The sequence below is a fragment of the Panthera onca genome, chromosome D4 (assembly GCF_046562875.1).
Source record: "Panthera onca isolate mPanOnc1 chromosome D4, mPanOnc1 haplotype 2, whole genome shotgun sequence".
In the NCBI taxonomy this organism is placed as follows: domain Eukaryota; kingdom Metazoa; phylum Chordata; class Mammalia; order Carnivora; family Felidae; genus Panthera; species Panthera onca.
Window position 1 is genome coordinate 48887382 of NC_138351.1, and position 15579 is coordinate 48902960.

Below are 15579 nucleotides of genomic sequence, written 5' to 3' on the forward strand. Positions count from 1 at the left end.
ATGACTTAATTTTAAAAAAGGTAAAATATCTCATTTGGATATTTAAGGTTTAATGAAATGCATCAGTTACATGTTTATTATATATGTATGTATATATACATATATATATTTACTTTTTTTAAAGAATAGAAAATTAAAATTGCATATGTGATTTGCATTTATGCCTTACATTAATATCTATTGGATAGTGATGTTCAATGGGATCTAGGAAGTAAACTAATGATACAGGAAATAAAATTCTGAACAACAACAACAAAAAAAACTTGACCTCTTCAGAAATACATTAAAATAGCTCACATTCTGACCATAAAACGTTTAAGTTGTGTGTAAAATATTGTATATAAACCATATAATTCAAAGTATATCATGCATTAGAAAAAGGCACAAGAAAAATAGACTACAATTACATAGGTGTAATTATAATTAGACTACCATTACATAGGTATGGAAAGAGAACACTGCAAAATCTAAAACACAAAATATCCATTTAGTTATATTTCTAAAAAAGGTTTTTTTAATCTTTATTTTTGAGAAAGAGAGAGATGGAGTGTGAATGGGGAGGGGCAGAGAGAGAGAGAGAGGGAGACAGAGAACCTGAAGCAGGCTCCAGCCTCTGAGCTGTTAACACAGAGCCCAACGCAGGGCTCAAATGCACAGACCACGAGATCATGACCTGAGCCCAAGTCAGATGCTTAACCAACTGAGCCACCCACCCCAGGTTACGTTTCTTATCTGAAGGGTAGATCCTGCCTGTGATCTCTGCAGCCATATTAATGTAGTCATTGAGATTACAAAGGACCCTCTTCCCCCCAGATAGTCTGAAAGTTTATGGAAAATTTATTTTCTCACAGAAGAATTTTAAATGGAATCAATACAAATCAAAAAATAGAAGAATCTTGGCCCAAGTTCCTCCACCCCCTTGAAAACATAAGACAAAAGAAAACAGTTTTGGCCACCAAAGGCCATATAAACCATCTATTCCTTTTATTTTTTCAAGTCTATATTTGCCGATATTGGGATTAGACAAGGCAGGGAAAGCCCCCAGTGCAGCCATGAGCAAGAGCAATACAGTAGGTGACTCTAGGATTTATTGTTTTGCGGTACTACTTTAGTCTGCCTTTGGATTGATAACTTAATACATCAGTCGTTAGCACCTGAAAGAGCTCACAGATATTGCAAAGTAAGCCATTTATGCTTTTACTTTCCTTTTCTGAGATGAGTCCTTCGTTTATATTTTTAAAATATTGTGCCTCTTTCAGGAATTATGTAATTATGTAATTATGTAAATTCAGAGTACAGTGATTGTTCCCTGAGACGGGGCCATTATCTACCAGGAGTCACCATCAGATGGGGATGTACCCTGAAATGTTTGTGTGTGCATGTGTGTGTGTTGGGGTGATTGTCATCTGAAAATGGTTCCTGTGTAAGGTCTGTAAGAGCCACAACTAGACTTTGATGTGTGGGCCAGATTGGAGGGTTAATCCCCAAGAATGTGGAAAAAAAACACAACACACCAATTTTTAAAGAGTCTGAAGCAGAAAAAGCTTGCAGATTCTAAATCTGTACTGTCCAATATGGTAGTCACTGGCAACCTGTAGCTATGGAGTGCCTCATATATAGCTAGTATGACTGAGAAACTGAACTTTTAATTTTTTTTTAACTTTAAAGTAAATTTAAAAACTGACACAGGATTAGGTGAGTGGAAAACTTTTAGGCAGGTTTGAAAAAATTCTGGATTTACTTTTTCAGCTATACATTTTAGGATGCATACATACAGATCGAGCATTTCTCATTAAAAATGTCAAAGTGAGCTATGCAGAAAGAATAAAATACAAGCCAGATTTTGAAGACTTAGTACCAAAATAAATAAATAAAATATCTCACTAATAATTTCACATAGATCACATATTGGGATGGTATTTGGATTGAAATGAATGTATTAAATTTGATTTCACCCGTTTTTAAAGTTTTTTCTTAATGTAGCTACTAGAAAATTTAGAATCCTATTTGTGGTTCGCATGGTATTTCTATTAGTGTTGTCTAAAAAAGAGGAAAAAACATAGGAATAACCATGAGATACAAAGATTGTAAACGGGATATGACAAGTCATCAGTGAGGCACTGATGACATGGCAGGTAGTTAAGAGTCAGTAGCAAATAGAAGAGAAGCAGACCCTTCGCTGACCTTACTGTGTTGGTAGATGACTAGTGTGTAAAGCTGGACTGGTTTAAGGGCTTCAGTTTGAAAACATGACTTGTAAGCCTTTTGTGCCTTACAGTCAATGACAAATATGTTGCTGCTTTAATAGTAATAATTTTAATCATTACTAGTTTTGATTTTAGAAAGTGTTAGTCCATTTCCATCTCCTTTTAGCCTTCCACATGGTATTGAGGGTGTTACATAGAGGCATTGAAAGGATTTTCCCACAATAAACCTTTCAAACAAAAGACACCAGAATTCTAGAGTAGGAAAAAAGAATGTTAAATTTCACTTCCAAGGGTAGAAATCTTATGAAGCAGTACCATAGATCACTTTGTTATGCAAAATCTATTCCATAAACTACTGGATTAAATTAATCCATTGGACAGTTTGGAACAAATTGTATTATGTTGTATTTGCCGTGGAAGTCCTATGGCCCTCACGTTGAAGTCAAATAGCCTTTCTCCCCACATAAGTCAGTTTCAAGTTCACTATAGAAAAATCAGAAACACTAAAAAGTGAAATGGAGAAAATAATAATCACTTGTAACCTACACCACCCAGAGATAATGACTATAAATTTCCCTTGCGTTTTCTTTCAAGGGGATACAGTTGGGTTTAGGCAGGGTTTGGTATGTCTTAATAAGCACTGCATCACAAAGTCTGTATTTAATACTGTTTACCCTTTTCTTTGAACTCTCTTTGGACTGTTTCATAGCCCAGACTGAGGTTATGCATTAGAGAAACAACAACTTAATAAATGATGTCTTGTTGGCTTGAAAGTATTATTCACATAGATTTCCAAAGTGACCAAGATACAACCAGAAAGTGTTTTATTCACTAGAAAATCTCATTGAACATTTTCTGACACTATTAGTAAGTTAAAGAGAGTGTGGATGAAAGAGAAAACATGAATTCTGAATCCTGAAGAGCCTGTGCTTATTAGTACTTTCAGCAGAAATCATGAAGGGCCACCTCATCAGGCAGATAGATGAAGCTTCATTTAGGTAAAGAAGTGTTCTGAGAGTAATACATCACAGAAAGCCCTGTAGCAGTCCAAAGTGGATGCTAGACAAACATGCCTACCTGTCATTGCTGCCTTTTGATTGGAAGGAGTTTGTATTTGTTTCCTCTTTAAGACAAAGATGTACATGCAAGTATGAAATCACTTGGCAATTTTAGCAGTTTAAGATCTGAAAATTCAAACCCAAGGACTTGAAGTTAGGCAAGCTCCTTGAGATGTAGCAGAGTGCCAAATGCCCTTCGGCTATTCTTGAGCTATTTACTTCCAGCCTCTGGCTTTATTTTAGCTACTGTCCTTTTACTCAATCTTGCTATTCCACCTAGTTTTAGGTGAGTTGAAAAAAAAAAACAAAAAAAAACTGCATCTTGAAGTCAGGAAAAGCAAAGGCTCAGTGTAATGTCCCAGAACCTCCCATGCTTATTTCTTGTAAGACCATCAGGTACCTAAATGCCAACATCTCCACTGTCCCTTATTCACCTTCCACTTTATACCCATAATCAGGGTAACTCAGAGGGGAATATGTTGCAGTCTCTTGATTGCTGAGATCATTTCTGGATTTAGATCAGTGTCAAAAGTCCTGAGAGCTCTTAGTTTAGTATTTCTTCAAGTTTCTGGTCCAGTTGGTGGTAAGGCAGGCTGGTGGGCAAGCTTCCCTGATGCACAAGTGAAGGTGCTGAGAACTTCCCATTGTCCATGAACTAGGTTTCTCACTAGGAAACTGTGTGCTTGATTTGAGAACTTGGTATTGATTCTACTTCTGATCTAAAACTCCATGGAATGTGTTAGCTCCAAACAATGTTAAGGTAGCCCTTATTTCATGGCAGTGGTGAACATCAAGCTGCAAAGGATTTCAAAGATGAAGACTGAGGCGATAGGAAACCATCTGGCAGACACAGTATATGTGGTAATAGGAAGAATATCTGGGGTATACTCAATGCCAAATAATAGCATTCATCAATGCTTCATTTACATATTCATATTTTTATTCAAGAAATAATCATCGTTTCTGTGTCAGGTATGACAATGCACGAAGAGCAGATATGATTTCTGACCTCTTGGAATCAGACTTAATTCATAGTTATGTAATTCCCTTAATTCTTACATAGCAAATAATAGTTTGCTATGGATTACATAATTCATATTTATGTAATCCCTTAATTCCTACAAAGAAAAAATGGGGGGGGCAGTGATTGAGTGTAGTTGGAAATGCTAACATAAGGTGGGAGTCAGGAAAGTCTTCCTTGAGTAAGTGATATTTAAAATGATGGAAAGTTTAATGATACATTGCTAGATGTTGGAAATATGATGATAAGCATAGTCCCTGTCCTTGAAGAGTTCATGTCTAGGAAAGAGACATGCAAACCAGTAAGAATCCTCTATGAGAAGTGTTCTATAGAAGCATATGAATTACAGTGGATCCCGAAGGTTGTGGGTAATTCTGTCTGACCATCTCAGGAAAGGCTTTATGAGATTAAAGTGCTTTAAGTGTGGGTTTTTGAAGCACAATCATTTTGAAGCCTAAGGAGTATTACCAAACAATCAAGACAGGAAATCATATAGCAAGTAATGGTTGGAGTAAGAAAAAGTCTAGTATGTTTGGCAAACCCTAAGTAGAAGGGAAGGCCTAGAAAGGCAATTGGCCAAAGGTGAGATTGTGTATGGAGTGGGATGGTAAAATTTAAGGCATGTGAAATACTGTATAAAAGAGTTTATACTTCTCTCTTAGGAGTGGAGGAGCCATTAGAGTATTTTAATTAGGAGTTTGAAATCGACTGGTGTTTGTAGACTAATCATTCTGAGTGCAAAAGGAAGGATGGATTTGCCTTATGGAAAGGCTGGATTCGGGGAGACTGATTCGAAGGTCATTGCAATAGGCCCTAAGAGAGGAGGGAAGAACTTTAGCTATGGCAGTGGCCAGGAAGATTTAAAAGCTATTTAGGAGTAAAAATCAATGCTAATTGAGGACTGACTGGCTAGGATAGATGGAGAGAGAGAATTCCAGAATATGTGGAGATTTCTACCTTCTGGGTAATTTATGGAATCCACAGAACCATTGTCAGGTAGTAGAAAGGCTTAAGATTTGAGGTTTGAATCCTGGCTCTAACACTTCAGCTAGCTGAGCCTCATTTTTCTACATAAAAATGGCTTAAAATAATTTTGTGGGGGTTAGAGGCACTTGAGTGGCTCAGTGAGTTGAGTGACCAACTCTTGATTTCAGCTCGGGTCATGATCTCATGGTTGTGAGATTGAGCACCTCGTTGGGCTCATGGATCCTGCTTGTCTATGGGCAAGACTATGGTCTACATTCAGCCTCTATTTTCTTCTTGAGGACCAAACACTCAGGATTAGGGTAAATTGTACAGAATCAGAAATGGTTTAAGATAGTAAGTTCAGTTTTAAGCATGCTGAGTTTGAAGTTCATATTGTAGTCTAGATGGATATATCTTGTATGTATTCAGAAACAGAGCTCGAGGACTTGGGAATGGGGTGCAAATAAAAGCCCAAGAATTTGGAGATGTAATTATTAGGTGATAATTGAAATCACTTGACTGTATGAGAGTCCACCCGGTATAAGAAAGAAAAGATTCAAAGTGAAATCTCTGGTGCTCGGTATGTAAATAAGTAGACAGAGAAGGAAGAGCCTCCCAAAAGCAACTAAAACATGGTTTAAGAAATAAGAACAAAACCTTGAAAATGGGAACAAACATAACAAAACCTGCCTAGTATGAGAGGTGAACTTTAAGAAGGAAGTCTGTAGCACTCTGACAGGTCTTAGGACTGACAAGTAACTTGAGGAAAAGGGAGAACTCTTTGACTATAACAATTAAGAGATCACTGACAACCTTAGAGCAATCTCCTTATGGTGGTGGGGAGCTGAATGCATATGGCGGTTAATTGAGGAAGGAGCAGAAATGAATAAATAGTCAGGAGATGCAGAATACTCTTTTTTTTTTTTTTTTTTTTTTAAAGAAATTTGGCGTGGCGAGTTGGGGTGGTAGGTAGAAATGGATAAAGATAAAGAAAAGAGGCCTTGGGTGCCTGGATGACTCAGTTGGATAAGCATCCAACTTGGGCTCAGGTTATGATCTCACACTTCGTGAATTCCAGCCCCACATGGAGCTCTCTGCTGTTAGCGCGGATCCCGCTTTGGATCCTCTGTCCCTCTCTCTCTGCCCCTCCCCGACTCATTTTCTCTCTCTAAAATAAAATAAACATTAAAAAAAAGAAAGAAGGCTTAATTAATAGACACTGAGAGCAAAGATCTAGCATTGAGGAAGCAGAGGGAGATAAGTGATGGAAGGTAAATAATAAAGGAATGTTCTAGAAGAGGCTGCAGCTCAGGAAATATGTTACAAAAGAATGCATTTGCCTGAGATGGAAAAGGCATAACTTCCCTTTGAGTCAGAAGGTGGAGTAAAGTTGGAAAGACAATCAATAATTGGAAAGTAGGAAGCTTCCAGAATTAACACAGTTGTTTTATCCTGTTATTTAGCTTTTATTTTTTTGTGTTCTAATAGCTTAGATTTCGAGTACCTTAATTAGATTGGCTAGTACCTTTTAATGTTCTCTCTACATAAAATGAATTATTAAATTTTAATTTAGTAAAAGCTAAGTGAAACCACACCTCTGTCCTTTCTTCTCCCTGAAAAAAGAACGTTAGAAAATACTGATTCTTAATAAAGTAGCCCCAAGAATGACAAGGTCACAAAAATTACATTATCTGTGCCAGTGTCTCAGAATATCAGAGAAATATGTTCCCCTAATGATTTGTATATCCTACAGAAATATTAAAGATAAACTTTATGCAGGACATTGGAGTAGGTGTTAGCTCTTAAAATAAATTGTTCCAGTAATAAAATGATTTGTATTGTTTCACTACCACTATAAATGAGTTTTTATTTGAGCATTCGCTTGTTGGAAAATAGTTTTACATAGCTTTTTTAAATGTTAACTGTTAGCTCAAGCTTAATTAGGATTGTAAGTAATTAATTTTGTATCATGTTTACATTTGAAAACAAGTACCATATGACCTTTGTTAGTAGCTGAACACATAGTTTAGTTAGATTATCTTCATTTTATTGTGTTGTAGACAAATAAAACACAAAATAACCAGTCCCTCCTCATACTTGTGATTTTAGAAATGATGAAGAGCAGGATCTGGATTTATATTATAAATAATAAGCAAGTATAGTAAATTCTGCAGATAGAAGGATCATACATTTGAAATACATAGTCCAGAGCAGATGGGAATTCAGCCCAAGGTCAGAATCTCAAATAAAGACTTTCAAAGCAATAAGATGATACAGTTATATTTTAATTTTACCATCATGTGGGGATTTATAGTATTCTATCATTGGTCTTCATCACTACTTTTCTAATTTATACCTGAATGATCTCAGTCATATTTTCTGGTTCACTACTGACTTTGTTCCAGTGCTTTGAAATACATTTCATTAGCTTTGATCTTCTTGCTATATTAATATATGTAAATCCAAACACAGAACAGATATCTATTTTTGATAGTGTAACAGAATTAATACTTAGTATTTTCAAAACTGCACTTGGGCCTTTTCCATCAAATTTACTTGTCCTCCTGTATTTCCTACTTTAGAAAAGGATATAACCAAGGACCTGACACTTAATTTGGGAAAGTATCATAGTTTCTCATTCCAGGTTAACACCAAAGTCACTATGTTGTATTTCATTCTAGGCTTTTCCTTAACCATGACTTTTTTCCCCCAATAGTTGTGCTTACACCATTTAAATTTCTTTAACATTATCAATTTGTGGTTATTTTTTTCTTCCTATGTCAGTATTGGTGTTTGTACTTGTATTAAAAGTATCCACTTCATCCAAGTCTTAAGATTATTGTGAGAATTCAGTTAGATAACAAACATAAAGCACTTACTGGGATGCCATCTATATAAGAAGTATTCAATAGAAACAACTCAAAGGAACATAATATGTAATTAAGTCATGGAACATAGATTTAGAGGAAAACAAGGTAATCCTCAACTACTTAGAACTAATATTTTGGGTGTGTGCGATGCCATGATTAAGAGGTAATGTTATGTATTATCAAAGAAATTGTTCACATTGAACTGAAGGATAAATATGGAAATAGTAACAAAATGAAAAGATAGAAATAAGAAGCATCCTTAGAAATTGAAATATTCTAATGGCAGTCATTGAGAGTTACCAATCATTATTTATTATCAATGGAGTGTATCATCTTTATGTACATTGCAACATATCAGCATTACATTCTGTACAACTCTGGGTATATCATTTGCCCTATCATTGCTTCCATTGCCTCAGGATACCATAAGGATCTTGACTAGAGAAACTTTAAGTTCGATTTCAGTTTTAAAAAATATGACTTTATGACCACAAAAGAGCTTAATTCTGATTTTTCTGAGTCAACACTTAACAGAATTGTGAAAGACCTCCCGTCTGTGTTTATGTATTTTCTGATTCCAGAATCATCCTTCTCTTTCTAATCTGTCATCCCTATTAATTCTTCAAGTTTCTTCTCCAAATATTTCTTTAATGACCTTCGTATTGCCTTCATTTTCCTCCAATGAGACACACAGATATGGAATCTAGAGTAGAGAAACATAATCCTGATTTCAATATTAGCAGGCCAACTCTTTAAGATAATTGTGTGTGTGTGTGTGTGTGTGTGTGTGTGTGTGTGTGTGTGTGTGTTTCCGTATAGTGCTCTAGAAGTTTGCCTCATACTTTATTGTACCTCCTCCATTTCCTATGTTCCAGTTTTTATCCCATAGACTTCTATCCATTTTATCCCTGTTGGTATTCTATCCCAAATTTGAAATGATTTTTTCTCCTTATTGCCTTTGTAAGGAGGGGGAGGATTGGGCAGTCTCTTTGCCAAAGGAATGCTTGACTTCGAGGGAGAAAAACTCACAGTAACCAAGCACTTCCCAATATCACAACTTCTGTTAGCAATATCAGAAATAGTCCAATCTCTCGATTCTCAGCTGTCCTTGAATCCTCTTCTGGAGGGAGAAAGGGAAAAAAAGAAAGTGGGTTGGGGATAAGAAAAATACTAACTTGAGAACTTGATCCATAATAGATGACTCTTACTAACCTCAAATAATTTGCTTTGTCCACTACTTCTATTGCTGTTTTCTCTCTATCTTCATTTAATCCAACCTTTTCATTTCTCAGCCCTTCAATTGATCTGGTGCCCAGTAATTTATTCATACTGGTACAAATTTTGCCCAATATTTTAGCTCTGATTTGTAACATTAGCATGATGTGCCTAGAAGGTGCTCACCAAATATTTGTAAAATAAATCAATAAACAGCTGTGATACCTGGTCCCTCAAAATGCCACACCACTATCTTTGTTACCTCCACAATACTCTCCTCTGAAGCATTGGGTGGTGATGCGAAGACAGGTCCAACAATCCAAGATAGGACCTTCAGTCACAACTGATAAAGAGAAGAAATTTAACAGAAGGGGGGGCCATGGCATGGAGTTTTCTTATTTCATACATCAAGTCTGATGGATTAAATCTCAGGCATTTCCAGGACTCTTAAGTTTACATTGCTGTGAATTCTTTCTTTCCCTAGTAATCAAGTTTCTTGATGAGTCAAAAGCTTCTGAAACTTAAGTCAGATCTCTGGGGAAGAAGTGGGAAAAATGATGCCTCAGCTTATATTGGCCCTATGGGTTATAAACCATACTTTTGAAGGCCTCTGAGCACCTCCAAAATCTGTGTGTTTGAGATTTGAGACACATTTTGTTGTCAGATACTGTTGACATTCCCACCCCCATAATCAAATCTCTAGGAAGTGAGTTCTGAGTGTGACAGGTGGGAAAGATATGGCCATATAGAACAAATGAGATGGGGAAATAGGGGTTGAATCCTTAAGGTGTCCCATGTACTGTACTCACCACAATCTTCAGAACAAGCTAAAAGAGAATTAGAAAGTTCTAGTGAGCTTATGATCAACGTAGAGTTTGCCATATTTATACCCAATAGTCTTTATTTGGTTACAAAATGAGGTTCCAGCCACCCCTCCATCCATTCTAAATAACTCTAATATGAAACTACCTTCCTCCTCTCACCCTCATTTCCTATTACTTTCACATAAGTTCACTGTTGTTAGATAGACATCTTTTATTACCAACTTCAGAGAAGTTCTTTAATATCTCTTTCAGTTTCGATTCCAGGTTTTGGCGGACATCGAGAAGCTTGCCTTGAAAGATAAAGGCACCTAAGAGGAGGTGGAAGGGACATCAGAAACTAGGGGTGGTTCTTCCCTTCAGAATTTAATCCCAATTGTTTTTACCTTGTTTTTCCCAATGAACTTTGCCTATACTTGCTTGGGCAGTACAATCTTTTAACATTGAAACAATCCCTCACCTTTCCATGTTTCATTGCCCAGTTTATAAAGTTCATTCTTCAGCCATATTCTCAACTTGACAGCCTTATGAACAGCTAGAGAGGGGGTTAAAGATACATACAGAGGAATAATTACATCCATGGAAAAACTTATGTGGACCCACGTGCACTCTTCCGTGCCTCCCTTTTCCTTTTAACCCACAAAACTCTGAGTGACTCAAGCTTCCCTCACCCAACACCCGAAGCATCTTGTCCCTGTGGGAGACCTTGAAGCTTAAATGGATCATCTCCTTAATCTGCCATTCAAGCAGATGAGTTCGGCCAGGGACTTCTGAGGGTACCAGCTTTGTTATCAAGGACCTAATATCCTCTTTGAATTTGGGGTCACATTCCAAGCAGGCTTTGACCCCATGGAAGGCTGCCAAGGACAGGGGCAAGAGTAGGAGCAACCACAGGTCTCCCATTTCCTTCCCCCAACAGATGGTTGTCCTGGCAACTAGTTCACCTAGTTCCCTTTTCTTCAAAAATCCAGGAATAAGAGCCTTGTCCTGGATAGTCTGACTCCACCTTCCCCTCCATTTCCATCCCATTTCTAGGCAATCTCATTTGCTTAAGGATCTTCAGTTGTTTTCTGACATTTATCCTTCATGCCAGAGAGGGAGAACTGCCAGTTGGGAAGCAGATACCTGAGTTCTGAGCATAGAACACAGAGAGAGAAATCTTGAGCTCACACAAGCAGAGTTCCGTGCAGAGATATATCTCAGAAAAGGTTTTTCTTCAGGTTTCTCCTATTCTTGTGTCCTCAGTAAATTCCCACATCCCTCCTGATCATGGGAGTGGTGTCTCAAGAAAGAGATCTCATAGGACCTTAGAGCTGCTTAACCAAAATTCTACTTCTGTAGAGGAGGTAATAAAGCCCTGGAATATTGAATTGCTTGGGGTCTCAGTCTCTAATGGTAGAAGTATTGTTGAAAATTAGCAATAGATGTCCAGATGTAATTGATGTCATTGATAGTAATTTTTATATAATTGGTAATTTCTCAAAAATTGGTAGGATGATTTTCAGGCGTGACATATAATTTTTTATATCATTCTTTTAATAAAGAGTCTGGAGCAAGGAGACAGGAGACATCAGTTGAGGAATATATGGTGATGGGTGAGAATCCAGTAACACCCAGGGTCCTTTAGTGGACACATCTTAAAAGTACTAATGCTGAAATGTGAGGCATGTAAGAAAATAACCACAGTCATCATGGGCTGCCCTCTCAGGCCACCATGGAAGGAACCCAAGTAAGCATTTCAGTTTAGGGCTCTTGAATAAGAATGTTCTTCGTTTTTTGAAGAAATGAAGATTGCTTTGCAGATTTTTCAGGATACCAGTTACCTCTTCTCTGTTACATTGCTTGTATGGCTGTGTCCTCCTGGGAACCAGGAAACCCTGAAATCGTAAAAGATTAGTGGTAGAATTTAGAGCTAAGGTATGGTAAAGTCATGGAGTGAAAAGCTGTGAGGGAAATCCAAAAATCTACCACTAGTTATATGCCTACCATGCACTGCTAGGTATGTACTAAACAGTTCTGATAGATGATTTGCAAGTCCTGATGGCACAGCAATACTTTGAAAGATTATCCCAATTTTACAGATAAGACTCTGAGGTTAGGAAATGTGAAACAATCCTTTCGGCAAAATAATTTGGTAGCTATGGGATCAGGGTTTTAACTCATGCCTGACTCTAAATTCTATATACTTTAATCACTGCCTCTCAACATTTTTTGGGACAATGCAGAAAATGATTTATTGGAACTTGATAAATCAGAAGATTGCAAGAGGGGCAATTCAAATCCTTTGCTCCAAATCCACACCTCTTTGTTCTGATCTTATTTTCCCTTGGCTAGATGATCTCATCTTTAGATGATCTTCCAAAGGATTTCCCCATGTTGAGATCTGAAGGCATTTGAGGTTATGGGATTAAATGAACTCTGAAAACCAAATTGGAGACTAAAAGGGGCTAAGACCCTTGGCATGAAGGTAGCCAGATTTGAGGAAAAAACATTCTTGAAGAGAAACACACATTATAGATATTTTCCAGTTAACAACGCATACTTCTACTTTCAGATTGGACACTTAAAGAGAACGCTTTGCCATTTTAGTGATTAAGTCTACTGTTCAGTGTCACATTATCTTGATCCAGACCATGTGCCCAATTGACCAGTTTTATTATCCTCATTCTCCCAGCTTAATTGGCAATCCAGGATTTTTAGGATGAGAGAAAAAAATATTCAACTTCTGTATAGTCTTGGGAAGACTGAAAAAAAGCAAGCCACTTTCTAAAAAGACGGGACTTGTAATTGAAAGGGACATATAAAAAATAATGCAGGGGGGCGCCTGGGTGACTCAGTCGGTTATGCGTCCGACTTCAGCTCAGGTCACGATCTCGCGGTCCGTGAGTTGGAGCCCCGCGTCAGGCTCTGGGCTGATGGCTCAGAGCCTGGAGCCTGCTTCCGATTCTGTGTCTCCCTCTCTCTCTGCCCCTCCCCCGTTCATGCTCTGTCTGTCTCTGTCCCAAAGGAAAAAAAAAAGTTAAAAAATAATGGAGGGACTAGCACTACCATGGAGCAAACAGCAAACAGATAATAACAGAATTAGCTGATAATAGAGGCAGAGGTGCACACAGATCTATAAGAAGACAGAACAGCACTAAATCTGGAGGAATTTTTATAGAGAGGCTGGATCTAGGAGACTAGAAACAACAATTAATGAATATATGGTGGTGAGTGAGAACCCAGAGATATTCAAGATGCTTTAGGAGAAGCATCCTGAAGGTACTGATGATGGAGTGTATGACACAGAAGAAAATAACTACAATTATCCTGGGCTAGTTCTTCAAATTCCGTAAATGTAAAATATTTGAACTTGGGAAAGGAAGAGCTGTCTGGACATTGACTGATGATATAATGATCACATTACTTAATTAAAATAATGATACTTGTGTCTAGGAGGCAAAAGGCTAATACCTAAATCCTTCATTGATTATGCTAATATTTGGTTTGGATTGGCACAGAGGGGATATGATTTGTAGTCAGTGTGAATGTGTAGAATAGCTAACCAAACCCTTTATTTGCTTTAAATAAGAGATACATAGTAGCACATGCATTTGTAATATTTTACCAAATAGACATTTATTCATTTGCCAATCTTAGATGAGATTCATGGGTTATTCACAGGTGAGATATATTACATATTGTATATGTTCTTTTCCTCCAAAACCATTAGTCCTAATAGTCCCTTTTAAAGGCTAGAGTCAGTTGTTTTGTAGCATGTGGCCTTTGTTACAAATCATGAGGTTTAAAATCTAAAATAAATAAATAAAATCTAAAAAGTTTCGTAAAGAAGAGCAAGAAGCTTCTTAAAAGAATTTCCTTCAATCCATAGTAAATCTTGTTTCCAGATCCATACAAAAAAATAAAAATAGGGAATCACTGTGGCTCAAGCTTCTTAGAGCTTCTTTTCTTGAGGATTATTTGTCCCAGCTGAGCCCTCCTGCATTGCTGCCTATCTCTGTCACTTCATAGGATTCCCTAGAAGTTTGGCAAATAATCCAGATACCTTTCATAGTCAAGTGAGATTCAATTCCTTCCTGACTGTGTGATCTGAGACTAGGGAGCCAGTGCTTGGCATTTGGTCAAGTTATAAGCCATCTGTCTAGGCAGCATAATAACCATAATTATAAATGTTGAAATAATTACTGTATTCCAGATCCTTCACATGTAAAGTGATTTTAATATTTTCTGGTGTGCCTGTCCACTTATCCATTTATACTCCATTGTTATTAAGCCAAATTCCACCCTCCCCCCGCCCCCCACCATGTTCCACTCGTTCTTTAGAAGAAGTCCTAAGGTTGGAGCTTGGAAGACTTTTTTTTAAACATTTATTTTGAGAGACACAGAGCACAAGTGGGTGAGGGACAGACACACACACACACACAGAATCCGAAGCAGGCTCCAGGCTCTGAGCTGTGAGCACAGAGCCTGATGTGGGGCTCGAATCCACAAACTGTGAGATCATGATCTGAGCCGTGGTCTGACGTTTAACCGACTGAGCCACCCAGGTGTCCTGGAGCTTGGAAGACTTTGAGGGAATCTCCATCTGGAAGGAAATTAAACTAAAAGAAAAGCTGATCCCATCAGTAGGGATTGTGGGAAGAACAGAGGAGACAAGTAATGACAAAAGATTTGTGTCATAACCTCTTGTCTCTAGGCTGGGGTCCCAGAAGGGGAGATTACATTTGGTGGGTTAAAGGGAATACTAAAGACAAGAGGAGCTTGCCCTGCATCCTTGAGGAGCTCCAAAGACTACACCAGTTACATGCATGTGACAACTGTACCTCAGGAAAAATAGTAGCATGACATGATTGGCTAACAGAAGACACTCCTGAGACCGTGCTAGTTACCGTGTGCTGTGGAAGGACCAATGCGCTTCCCCTGGTTGCCAGGGAAGGATGTGCAAGTGAACTCAGGATCTGACTGGAAAGCTTGACACTGTGTTTCATCAAGGCTTCAGGGAGTGGGGTCCTGTCTGAAAGATGGATAGCAAACCACTAGATCAGGAAAGGAAAAGGCATTTGCAGCAAGCTCCAGCACCTCGATGGGGCCAAATTGTCAGGGAAAACTGCCAAACCCTGAGGAAATAGAGAACAAGCCCAAAGTGCCCCACATGCAGAGTTTCCCAGAAAATACCACAAGAAGACTCAGAGGTGGGGTGGTACCAATCTTGCCTTAGAAGATACCAACACATTGGCAAAGAATAAAACAAATACCCTCAAAGTTAAAAAAGTATGTCATTCAAGGGAACACACATTAGTGAAGAAATGCACTACATAATTCACTGAAGAGGAGAAGACGGGTTTTAAATGCTAAAAGAGAGTTCAGTAAGTGATTGTACTTACTACCATTTTAGTATGCTAGGTAAGATGGACTGGTAGT

The 15579-nt window shown here is 37.8% G+C and overlaps 1 protein-coding gene across 2 annotated transcripts; it reads right to left on the bottom strand.

Annotated features, from left to right (window-relative positions):
* Positions 1–8411: 8411 nt before the first annotated feature.
* On the bottom strand, positions 8412–11273 carry IZUMO3 (IZUMO family member 3). 2 transcript variants are annotated; one of them, XM_060609652.3, is made up of 7 exons: positions 10830–11273; positions 10619–10693; positions 10380–10469; positions 10147–10164; positions 9600–9680; positions 9152–9242; positions 8412–8825 (listed from the first exon to the last, which is right to left on the bottom strand). In XM_060609652.3, exons 1-7 carry the CDS (start codon positions 11185–11187, stop codon positions 8720–8722), a joined length of 819 nt encoding a protein of 272 aa, XP_060465635.3. In that variant the 5' UTR covers positions 11188–11273; the 3' UTR covers positions 8412–8719. The 2 variants fall into 2 exon arrangements, with proteins under 2 accessions (XP_060465635.3, XP_060465636.3); XM_060609653.3 differs by lacking the exon at positions 10380–10469.
* Between the last annotated feature and the right edge of the window lie 4306 nt (positions 11274–15579).